Source organism: Lipophrys pholis (assembly GCF_963383615.2).
Source record: "Lipophrys pholis genome assembly, chromosome: 8".
Taxonomy (NCBI): domain Eukaryota; kingdom Metazoa; phylum Chordata; class Actinopteri; order Blenniiformes; family Blenniidae; genus Lipophrys; species Lipophrys pholis.
This window is the reverse complement of record NC_137630.1, coordinates 8,606,108-8,618,753: the sequence shown is the minus strand read 5'-3', so window position 1 is coordinate 8,618,753 and position 12,646 is coordinate 8,606,108. Positions and strand designations below refer to the sequence as shown.

At 39.3% G+C, this 12,646-nt stretch overlaps 1 protein-coding gene and 1 long non-coding RNA gene across 2 annotated transcripts; both read right to left on the bottom strand.

Annotated features, from left to right (window-relative positions):
• Positions 1-131: 131 nt before the first annotated feature.
• On the bottom strand, positions 132-6,017 carry LOC308113445 (uncharacterized protein). The gene is made up of 3 exons (XM_080469743.1): positions 5,765-6,017; positions 2,758-3,054; positions 132-2,100 (listed from the first exon to the last, which is right to left on the bottom strand). The coding sequence occupies exons 1-3, from the start codon at positions 5,934-5,936 to the stop codon at positions 2,036-2,038; spliced, it is 534 nt and encodes a 177-aa protein (XP_080325869.1). The 5' UTR covers positions 5,937-6,017; the 3' UTR covers positions 132-2,035.
• Positions 6,018-7,868: 1,851 nt separating this feature from the next.
• LOC308113446 lies at positions 7,869-12,567 on the bottom strand. Its single transcript, XR_013935558.1, has 3 exons — positions 12,274-12,567; positions 10,595-10,891; positions 7,869-9,931 (listed from the first exon to the last, which is right to left on the bottom strand). It is a non-coding gene; the product is annotated as an uncharacterized lncRNA (long non-coding RNA).
• Between the last annotated feature and the right edge of the window lie 79 nt (positions 12,568-12,646).

The following is a 12,646-nucleotide window of genomic DNA, read 5'->3' as shown; positions in this document are numbered from 1 at the left end:
AAAATAAAAGAAGCAGAAAACCGATATAAGAAGTATAAAAGTAAATTAATATGGATCATCAGAAAAAGAAAAAAAGAATATTATTGTGAAAAACTAAATGGGAACAGAAATAACATGAAGGCTACATGGAGAACAATTAACAATTTTATTAAAGAAAACAAACTCAAAAGCGCATACCCAAATTATTTTGTCAAGGATAATCTTGAAATATAAGAGAAAAAAATTACAAATCAGTATTGTATATATTTTGCAAGTGTAGGATCGACAATTGCACAAAAAATACACTAAATAATACATAAAACAGAAAATATAATTATATATTGTAAACAGTATATTTCCTGATAATGTGGAAAAGGATGATGAGGTTCAGACATGATGATCATGATAAAACATATTTGAAGTAAGCAAGTAAATTTTATTTATAAAGCGCTTTTCACAGATAAAATCACAAGGTGCTGTACAACAAGGTGAAACTAAAACAATAGCAGCAACATCACACAGTGGATAATAAAACATATGTGACTTTAAAACACCAGGAGCCACATAATAAAATAAAATAAAAGTTAAAAGACAATTTAACTGGCCGTTATTCTCGAAAATTGACCGTCCAAATGATGGCTGGACAGCTCGCTGCTTAAAACTATGCATGTTTCCAATAGACGCGCCCCCATGCACTTGCGCATCTACTGTATTAGGAACTATACAGTAGGTTACACAAGCATTGCTTTCAAGGGACCCTTTATCTTCACAGCAAACTGAAAACATGGGTCGCGCACAGATGACACTTCAGTCACATATTGTAACGTAAATCTCTGTTGACCCCTCTTTAGTTGCAGACAGAGTTTTTCTAAATCTCCCCTGTGGCCGTGGTTTCAGAAATCCTTGTTTGTGGTGACTCGTGGCTGCGTTTATATGTAAATGCAAGGCCCAAACGCAGACCAATATCACCGTGTTGTAAATACGTGTAAACGTGGCCTGAAACTTTTGTCTCAAATTCTACTAATGCAACATCTCATCTGTGAGTTCTCATGTGGGTCGACAATGAACTACTCTGACTGAAACTGCTTCCACATGTTTCACAAAAATATGGCTTGTCACCTGTGTGAGTTCTCATGTGGCCCAACAAAGTACTCTGTTGACTGAAACTTTTCCCACATGTTTCACAAGAATATGGCTTCTCACCTGTGTGAGTTCTTATGTGGTTCAACAAAGTACCGTGTAAACTGAACCGCTTCCCACATGTTCCACAAGAATGTGGCTTCTCACCTGTGTGAGTTCTCATGTGGACCACCAAATTACTCTGTTGACTGAAACTTTTCCCACATGTTTCACAAGAATACGGCTTCTTACCTGTGTGAGTTCTCATGTGGCTCAGCAAAGTACACTGTATACTGAAACTTTTGCCACATAATTCACAAGAATACGGCTTCTCACCCGTGTGAGTTCTCATGTGGCGCAACAAAGTAAAGTGTACCCTGAAACTTTTCCCACATGTTTCACAAGAATACGGCTTCTCACCTGTGTGAGTTCTCATGTGGACCAACAAATAACTCTGTTGACTGAAACTGTTACTGCAGATTTCACAAATGTTTTTCTTCTCATCAGTGAGAGTTCTTAAGTTCTGACATAATTTACGTTTTTTACAGACAATTTCACCAGATGTTTCCTCACAAAGAAGCTTTTCACCTTCAGCCTGCTTCTCTGACACAGGAACGTTCTCCACACTCACTATTTCACTATGAAATGTGTTGATGTTTTTCAGCTCTAAGTTTATAGTTGATTCTGAGTCCAAATGTTTTTTCACATCGTGGCCTTCAGAGTCATGAGAGAGGAGCTGCTCAGTGTCCGGTACTTCTTCTGGTTCACTCTGGTAACTTTGCTCGTTAATAGAACGAATCCACAAGGTCTCACTTTCAAACTTCAGTACAAGTTGTTCTCCCTCCTGGCTGGTACCAAGTTCCTCATGCTCATCATTCTGTGGAGGTTCTGGTTCTTCTTGTTCCTCTTTGATCGGTGGAGGTTCTTCTTCCTGCTCTCAACTGTAGCTTGTTTCCTGTTTAAAGATCTCCTCCTCCCTACAGTCACGGTGCTGGTGAAGCTCTGGAGGGACAAAAAAGTACAAGATCAAAGCTCAGTTACATTACTTCTACAGTTCCAGCTTAAAAAAAAACTGTCACTTAAGAAGTTCAATTGAAAACTTTAATTCAACTTACAAAAACATTGTTCAGTCAGATTATTTCTTGATGTGCACTATTGGCTGTTGTTTAATAACGGATGACTGCAGTATGACAAAAATATATTATAATGGGAATACCTGTTTGTTCTATTGCTTTTTTCAAGCATGTTTAGGTGTCATGAGCACTTTAAGTTGCCATTATAGCTCTTACTTTTGGTTTAAAAATGAAAACTAATCATTGTCTTTTCTATGTTATGTTAGTTACATTCATAAACAGTAAGATTGTTTACAATCTGTACAGATATGCTGTGAAAGAAATATTTGAAGTTCTGGCTATTAGTTACAGTTGAAAAGGAATATTTCCTAAGGGAGAAAGGGAGATGTTGTGTTTACTAAAGTGTTATGCTGAGCTGTTGCTGTGATTACACAGTTATCAGTCTGGTGACTAAAGGTGATTAAAAATACTAAAACATAACAGACACAAATCCTGCTTCTGTCTGTGGTGGATAAACCAAACACTGCCATAACTCTGGAGATCCTCCACGACTCACATTCATGTGTTCATTCACACTTTTCCATACCTGTTCTGTGTAACTTGATTTGAGGTTTCCAGATGATTCCCAGCAGTTTGTGCTGACGAGCAATCTCCTCCTCGTACTGGACGATAGTTGGTTGAAACAGGGTGAATATTTCCACAGCAGCAGCAGTTAGTCGCTGGGTGGTCAAGTCTCTCACAGAGTCCTGGGAATTGTCACTTTCACCATCAGTAACAGTTTCCTCAACAATATCCTCCTCCTCTTTAATGTGTGGAGCTTCATGTTCCTCCTGCTGCAGGCTGGAGCTCGTCTTCTGGTTACCAATGTGTTGCTGTGGACTCTCTGGAGGGAAACAAGACAAAAGTCACCGATGTGGTGGATGTGAAGATTTTACAGTGAAGGATGGATGAGACAGGACAGGCTGCATTTAAAATACAAACATTTGGAAACAAAAACTCTGCTCATTTCAAGAAAACTGACAGTAGCTGTGGGGTTTATAAAATAAATGAGAAAAGTGTCTGGATACAACATTAGATTCTCTGAGCTCTGAAACGTTAGTGGGAAGTTTCCACTTTGATGTGGTTCAGATAGATTAGTTTTTTCCAGCAACACCTGAACGCATCAATATTCTAAAGATTTACCGTAATTTCTCCATTAGTAGCGCGCACAGAAAAAAACTACACAAACCAGTCACAATAGCTCAGACTGAATGTAAATAAATTACTTCTTCTATTTGAAAACACTGCTTCCTGTTTGTGATACAGATGCTCAGTTGAATGCTGAAGTTCTCTGCATTAAAATCTCTCCTGCGCAGCCTGAGACCGTCTTGTGACGGTGCTCTTATGCAGATGTGAGTGCCATCAATGACACCAACAGCACCAGGGAAGCCCGCTACGTCCATGAATGCCCGTTTGTTTGCCTGCAACGAGTGAGCATCCAACGGAAAGCAAATAAATTGCGCAACAATGTGGGGCTGTGAAAACGCTGCAAAGGTCTGGCTGATCACTCTGCTGACAGAGGGTTGGGACAGAACCAAGTCATCACCGCTGCATCTTCCCTGTAGCGAGGTATCTTAATGTTATCACCTTCATCTCGGGCGTTATTGCGTTGCTTCATTGTGTCGGTGAAGTAAGCTCATCCCTGACGAGGTCGACAACAAACATTATTCCTGCACGATCGAGCCGGCAGCGTGCCATTAAATCGTTGTCGTTAAACCAACGGAGAACGTATTTCCTTCTTTCCGCCATCTTGTCTGTTTAAGAAACTCTTACGTAGGCTTCTTAAAAGTCCTCCTCACTACTTTTAGGTTTTAGGTTTTTCACCTTGGGAGCACTCTTGACATGAAATAATTTTTGTTGAAGAAATGCTTCCTTATCTTAGGAAGGAAAAATTCTAAGAAAAATCTTAAATTTCAAGGAAATCTAAGATTTCTTTTTTAGTGACGCCACTAAGAGCGACTTTTTGCCATAGGATGCTTTGTGAATACGGGCACAGGTGTATCATCAATAGGCTTAATAGCTAAATAATAGCTTAATAGCTTAATGAATGTAAATATTCTATTGAGAACCACTGGGCAGGTGAAATACTTATGTCTATATACTGTGTGTGTGTGTGTGTGTGTGTGTGTGTGTGTGTGTGTGTGTGTGTGTGTGTGTGTGTGTGTGTGTGTGTGTGTGTGTGTGTGTGTGTGTGTGTGTGTGTGTGTATAATACTATACATTTTTAATACAGAAAGATTTTTGTAAAGTAGAACTACGGAGTATTTGATAAGTTTTACTTCTTCATGCCCATACACATATGAGGTATGTACTTGTCTGTATGTTTATATGTGTGTGGGTATACTTAAATATGAATTATCTATTTTCTCTGAATATATTTTCATCAGGTATAATTTATTTATATTATCATCATAGGCTGTGTATATATGTATTTGTATGTGTGTATATGGATACTGGTAAGTATGTGATTGTACACATGTGACGTGCCGTATGCCTGAAATTAATTCAAATTAAATCTAGATTTTGCTGATTGATAACTTGTCTGTTGCATGTATCTTATATATGGGTTTATAATGTATTCATATAATTTTTTCAACTTATTAAAATGACTGAGTAGTGCAGTAATCCTTCTGCTTCATATGTGTGTGTGTGTGCGTGTGCTGTGTTTTAGAAGAATCAGAACATTCTATTATTTAGTCCACTATAAACATCAAAATACACCAAAACATGTGTCCTGTATCAGAACTACATGATGTTTGCAGGAAAGAAAACCAGATGAAGATCAGTTTAGTATTCATAGAGTTATGATGGATTAAAGTCGCTGACAGTTCATTACTCCTGCCAAGCAGATGAGCGGACGACCGGACCAAGATGGCGGCGCCTGCGCTCGCCAGCGCCAAGAGATGGTAGCGCTCGATGCGGCGTCTACTCTTTATTATGTCGATGGAAAGAACTACAAGTTTCCGAAAATGGACTACAAAAAGCGCATTTGGGTTTAATATGATTAAAAGTTGTTCAAGGCACATTATTGCTTTGGTAACTTACATGACCTGCTCCCTTTTTCCGACATCATGAGTTTCCCTGAACGCTCGGATGAGCGACACGCTCATCCGTGGACTATCTTTAAATGTTGTCGCCGCTAGGACTTGTGGGGCAGCATGAGCTCGCCTCCTTTGCGAAAGGATGCATCAGTGGTTCCTAAGCTAAAGGAGGCTCTAAAGGAAGCAACGAGCCTCCTTTCCTTTGCTTATTGAGAATTCGGACAGTCTTTATCATGGCCGCTACACAAAACACTTTCGGGGTTAAGGAAAAGTTGATTGATCAAGAGATAGGAGGGACAATTCGGACGTACCCTACGTGAACATAAATGACTTATTTGAAAACAGCCCAAACACCACTTTCGCTGTTTGTGATACAGATGTGTTGTTGAATGCTTTAAAATCTCTCAAGTGGTCATTTTCACTGTGAATAAGAACTGCAGCCTCATTTCAGTCTGCCAGCTTGTAACGATCCTCCGTGACTCACATTCATGTGTTCATTCACACTTTTCCATACCTGTTCTGTGGAACTTCATTCGAGGTTTCCCGATGATTTCCAGCAATGTGAGCTGACGACGAATCTCCTCCTCGTACTGGACGACAGTTTGTTGAAACACGGTGAATATTTCTCCAGCAGCAGCAGTTAGTCGCTCGTTGATAAACTCTCTCAAAGCCTGAACTGAACTCATTGTTGCTGCAGGAGATGAAATGTTTCCTGTGAAACGGAGTCCAACAAGCTCCAAGCAGCCCCAAACCTCTTCTTCTTCTTCTATCTCAAACAACGTTCAGCGTCATACTGACATCTACTGGAAACAGGGGGAACTGCAGGTTAGTCGTCTCAACTGAAAGCGTTGGGGCTCTTTTACAAATGCACCGTCCTGTGCATTTTACAACTTCCAATTCAATTATCATAATCTGAGACATAAACTTGTGAATAAATATGTATACAAATTTCCCAGACACATGCCAGGAATAATTTTGGGAACCATAATCAACCACTACCAAAATTAGAAAGTCATATAGAATGTAAAGCTCATCGTCAAAATCATTTCTGGACCAACTAATATAGATGAAACTATCTTAATAGTGATTTTGGACAATTTACGACAAAACAACTTGGATTTGAGGAATGGATGTAACTTAATGTGGCGTGTGATGTCATGTTAAGTGACATCCTGGTGTGCTCTGATTGGAACATTCTCTTGTTTCAAGATTACAACTGAGAAAGGAGTTTGGAAAAAAAAACATCTTGCTCATATGTTTTAGTCAATTGTTTAAAATAAACCTTTTAATTGAGAAACTCGGCGGCTCCTCGTCTTCCGGCCTGGCCTGGGCGTGCTGGTATGGAGTGACTTGGAGAACTGCTCCGACCCGCAGCAGTCTGATTATACCTCCAGAGCTCATTGTGCGGCTACATCCAAATCTACATCCAGACATCAAAGAATCATTGAACTCAACGGCGAAGGAAGCGTCCAGTATAAAATAATTTGTTGCAGAACTCAAGAGACTCAAAAAACTGATGAGCGAAACAGATGCAATCATAACGCAGCTTCAACAATGCGTGGATGATCCGGAACAATATTCCAGGAAAGACCATGTGATGATATCTGGCCTGGAAACATCGTTCATATGCAAGAGTTGTGGATCAAGAAGGAGCGACAGGAGAAGATGCTCCACCAGAGGAGCTTCGTACTCTTGAACAAGTCGTGGACTTCTTTCAGTAAAAGGACTCACCATCCAACCAGACACTATATCAGCATGTCACACTATTCCACACAAAAACCTTAAGGTCAAGCCATCAGTCATAATAAGGTTTGCGAACAGGAAACACAAAACTGATCTTTTGAGACAAGCTAAGAAGCTGAAAGGTACAAAGGTCTATGTCAATGAGCATTTGACGAAATAAAAAAATGCAGACATTGCAAAAGAAGCAAGACTGCTAAAAAAAGCCAAATCATATTGTAGCGACATGAACAAAGAAGGAACAAATGCAGTGCAAGTACAAAGTATAAATGATCTCACAAAATATAAACCATCAGATTAGTAACATAATGTCCTTGTTTGTTCAGAAAACAATAATGTGACATTGTCAGGAAAATTAAAAACTGAAATGAATTTTGAAAAGAAAACATGGAAGAGGAAGACAAAATCTATGACATTGATACACGTGTAAATAAAAATATATTTAATGTTGCAAACACCTGTGAATATTCTAATGAAGCATTCAATGAGAAAAACATAGAAGATGATACTATATCCATTATCCACTTAAATAGATGTCAAGTACATTTTCAAAAATAGACTATAAAAATAAATTTTGTATTATATGGTTTACATATATGAGTGAGGTTCAGATGGAGGGATATGATCTCTATCCATTAAACAGAAAAACGAGAGGAGGAGGAGTTGCGTTGTTTATAAATTCAAATCTGAAATGTAAGCTGATTAATGAGATGACTGATAGAAGATATAGTAATAGAAATGATGACTGTGGAAATAATATCTACAACAGCAAAGAAGACATTGGTAAGTGGTGTTTCTAAACCACCGGAGTCTTGTGCAGAGTTGTTCATCGATAGAATAAACTTAAGATTTGAGAGGACAAAAAATAAGAAGCAAATCATATGCAGAGTTTTTAATGTCAATTTAGAAAATTAGAATGAACAGAAAACAACTGACTTCTTGAAATTCAATGAACAGCATGGTCATTTTCCCTCTGATAACAAAACCAACCACAATTACATGTCAAAGTGCCACTGTAATAGACAACATATTTACAAATAGAAAAGAAGAACTTATGAGCAGGATATTGATGACTGATATTAGTGATCATCTACCCCTTTTTACAGTATTTAGATACAATCACAAAATAAAGCAAAATAGCACCACAAAGGCCAGATGAAACAGATCATTGAAAGCCCTAGAGGCACGAAATGAAGATCTTCAAAAACAGAAGTGGGATGCAGTTTATGAAAAAGATGTCAACTCAGCATATAACTCTTTCATAGAAAAAGTAACAGAGTTGTATAATAAAAACTGTAAAATCATATATTACCTCAAGAAAAAGGAGGATAAACCATGGGTCACAAAAGGGATTAAAATTGCTTGTAAAAAGAAGGATCATCTCTACCACTGTTTTATAAAAACTAAAATAAAAGAATTCTTTTTTTTATTAAACAAAACAAAATCAAAAACACATCCCCAAATTATTTTGTCAAGGATAATCTTGAAATATCAGAAGAGAAAAAAATTACAAATAAGTACTGAAAATATTTTGCAAGTGCAGGATCTACAATTGCAGAAGAAATACACGAAATGATACATAAAACAGAAAATACAATTATAATGTAAACAGTATATTTCCTGATGTGGAAAAAGATGATGAGGTTTAGACATGATCATAGTAGCTGCGTTTATATGTAAATGCAAAGCCCAAACGCAGACCAATATCACAGTGTTGTAAATACGTGTAAACGTGGCCTGAAACTGTTAAATTCCACTAATACAGCATCTCACTTGTGAGTTCTCATGTGGACCAATAACTTCCAGTGCGTAATGAAACATTTCCCACATGTTTCACAAGAATACGGTTTCTCACCTGTGTGGGTTCTCACGTGGACCAAAAAAGTATCATGCCGACTGAAACTTTTTCCACATGTTCCACAAGAATACGGTTTCTCACCTGTATGATTTCTCATATGGACCACCAAATGACTCCGACAAGTGAAACTTTTCCCACATGTTTCACAAGAATGTGGCTTCTCACCTGTGTGAGTTCTCATGTGGCTCAGCAAATTACAGTGTGCACTGAAACACTTCCCACATGTTTCACAAGAATACGGCTTCTCACCTGTGTGAGTTCTTATGTGGACCAATAACTTACTTTGCGAAATGAAGCTTTTCCCACACGTTTCACAAGAATGTGGCTTCTCACCTGTGTGAGTTCTCATGTGGCTCAACAAAGTACTGAGTAATTTGAACCGTTTCACACATGTTTTACAAGAATATGGCCTCTCACCTGTGTGAGTTCTCATGTGGCTCAGCAAATTACAGTGTACACTGAAACGCTTCCCACAAGTTTCACAAGAATATGGCTTCTCACCCGTGTGAGTTCTCATGTGGCTCAGCAAATTACAGTGTACACTGAAACGCTTCCCACATGTTTCACAACAATACGGCTTCTCACCTGAGTGAGTTCTCATGTGGCGCAACAAAGTACAGTAAGCACCGAAACTTTTCCCACATGTTTCACAACAATACGGCTTCTCACCTGTGTGAATTCTCATGTGGACTAAGAAATCACTCTGTCGGATGAAACTTTTCCCACATGTTTCACAAATGTTTTTCTTCTTATCAGTGAGAGTTTTTAAGTTCCGACATAATTTACGTTTTTTACAAACAATTTCACCAGATTTTTCCTCACAAAGAAGCTTTTTACCTTCAGTCTGCTTCTCTGACACAGGAACGTTCTTGTCCTCTTTGAACTGTCGAGGTTCTAGTTCTTCTTGTTCCTCTTTGATCTGTGGAGGTTCTGGTTCTTCTTGTTCCTCTTTGATCTGTGGAGGTTCTGGATACTCTTGTTCCTCTTTGATCTGTGGAGGTTCTGGTTCTTCCTGCTCTAGACAGTAGCTTGTTTCCTGTTTAAAGATCTGTTCCTCCCAACAGTCATGGTGCTGGTGAAGCTCTGGAGGGACAAAAAAGTACAAGATCAAAAGGTCAGTTACATTACTTCTATAGTTCCAACTACAAAAAAACAAACAAAAAAAAACCTGACAAAAATGTTTATAATGTGAATATTTGTTTGTTTTATTGCTTTTTTGGAACATGTTTTGGTGTCATCAGCACTTTAAATTACCATTATAGCTCTTACTTTTAGTTTAAAAATGACGACTTATCATTGTTGTTGCTATGTTATGTTAGTTAAATTCATAAACAGTAAGGTTGTTTACAATCTTTACAGATACGCTGTGAATGAAATAAAGTTTGACCATCATTTCAGACAGTGAATGTACATTGTTAAAGTTATGGCTATTAGTTACAGTTGAAAAGGAATATTTCCTTGGGGAGAAAGGAAGATGTTGTGTTTACTAAAGTGTAATGCTGAGCTGTTGCTAGTATTATACTTCCACACCAGAGGGGGCGCTGTGTGGTTTACTTGAAGTCGAGAGTGGAGAAGAACAGTGAGTGTATTTGGAGTTACCAGTCTGGTGAATAAAGGTGATTGAAGATACTAAAACATATCAGACATAAATCCTGCTTCTGTCTGTGGTGGATAAACCAAACACTGCCATAACGATGGAGATCCTCCACGACTCACATTCATGTGTTCATTCACACTTTTCCATACCTGTTCTGTGTAACTTGATTTGAGGTTTCCAGATGATTTCCAGCAGTTTGTGGTGACGAGCAATCTCCTCCTCGTACTGGACGATAGTTGGTTGAAACAGGGTGAATATTTCCACAGCAGCAGCAGTTAGTCGCTGGGTGGTCAAGTCTCTCACAGAGTCCTGGGAATTGTCACTTTCACCATCAGTAACAGTTTCCTCAACAATATCCTCCTCCTCTTTAATGTGTGGAGCTTCATGTTCCTCCTGCTGCAGACTGGAGCTCGTCTTCTGGTTACCAATGTGTTGCTGTGGACTCTCTGGAGGGAAACAAGACAAAAGTCACTGATGTGGTGAATGTGAAGATTTTACAGTGATGGATGGATGAAAATGGACAGGCTGCATTTAAAATACAAACATTTGAGACAAACTGTCTGCTCATTTCAAGAAAACAGTAGCTGTGGGGTTTATAAAATAAATGACAAAGGTGTCTGGATACAACATTAGATTCTCTAAGCTCTGAAACGTTAGTGGGAAGTTTCCACTTGAACGTGGTTCACACAGAATTGTTTTATTCCAACAACACCTGAACGCATCTAATATATTCTAAAGATTTACCGTAATTTCTCCATTATTAGCGCGCACAGAAGAAAATACACAAACCAGTCACATTAGCGCATACTGAGGGTACGTCCGGGAAAGTCCCTCCTATCTCCTTATCTATCGACTTTACCTTAACCCTGTATATGACGTCACGGGGTTAAGGAAATGTGTTAGAAGTTTTCCAAAAGGAGGAGCAGTCGGACCGCGCTTTCATTGAGTGATGTCATAATTATGCGACGGCGGCGCAAGTAAGTGACTTCCGCTGTAGGTACCAGATCTGTCCGGGCTACCAGATCTGTCCGGGGCGGGGTTTGAACCCGCGCACGGTGATGACGTTTTACATTATGATTGGCTATGATGGCTTCTCATTTTAACTGGCTGTTTTTCCCGTCACAGTATGAAGCTACATTAGCTTTATCTATCTATCTATCTATCTATCTATCTATCTATCTATCTATCTATGATCCAGCCCGTAATGTAGTTTGTTTATATGGAGTTGCCATAGATCATATTGTGTGTGACCTCTTTGACAGGCGCAGGCACGAACTCCGCCCCGGACCGATCTAGTAGCCTGAGCGCATGCGCAAGCCCCGCCCCTGACAGATCTGGTACCTACACCGCCATGGTGGGGGAAAGAACGGCAAGTTTCCGAAAATGGACAACAAAAAGCGCATTTCGGTTTTACATGATTTAAAGTCCGACATCATGAGTTTCCCTGAACGCTCGGATGAGCGGGTCCCTTTAAATGTTGTCGCCGCTAGGACTTGTGGGGCAGCATGAGCTCGCCTCCTTTGCGAAAGGATGCATCAGTGGTTCCTAAGCTAAAGGAGGCTCTAAAGGAAGCAACGAGCCTCCTTTCCTTTGCTTATTGAGAATTTGGACGGTGACTTCTTCGATTTGAAAACAGCACAGACACCACTTCCTCTGTGTGTGATACAGATGTGTTGTTGAATGCTTAAGTCTTCTGCTTTAATGTCTCCTGTTATTTCACTGTGAACAAGAACTGCAGCTGCAGCCTCATTTCAGTCTGCGAGCTTCAAAACCAATGAAACGATCCTACACGAGTCACATTCATGTGTTCATTCACACTTTTCCATACCTGTTCTTGGGAACTTGATTTGAGGTTTCTCGATGATTTGCAACAATCTGAGCTGACGACGAATCTCCTCCTCGAGCTGGACGATAGTTTGTTGAAACACGGTGAATATTTCTCCAGCAGCAGCAGTTAGTCGCTGGTTGATAAACTCTCTCAAAGCCTGAACTGAACTCATTGTTGCTGCAGGAGATGAAATATTTCCTCTGTGAGACACGAGAACAAACACAACAGAGTCCATGTGGCCTCAAAAGCTTCTTCTTTTCTGATAAAACAACGTTTAGCCTCATACTGACGCCTACTGGAGACAGGAGGAACTGCATGTTCTTCTTCTTCTTCTTCTCATAGACATAATAAAGACTAGGCGCCTCATGACTGG

Excerpts from the sequence above, each read along its gene's own strand:
- LOC308113445 (XM_080469743.1), bottom strand. The coding sequence starts at position 5,936 with ATGAGTTCAGTTCAGGCTTTGAGAGAGTTTATCAACGAGCGACTAACT. Across the intron at positions 3,055-5,764 it reads AATGAAGTTCCACAGAACAG|AGAGTCCACAGCAACACATT; the intron begins GTATGGAAAAGT and ends GTTTCCCTCCAG. Across the intron at positions 2,101-2,757 it reads AATCAAGTTACACAGAACAG|AGCTTCACCAGCACCGTGAC; the intron begins GTATGGAAAAGT and ends TTGTCCCTCCAG.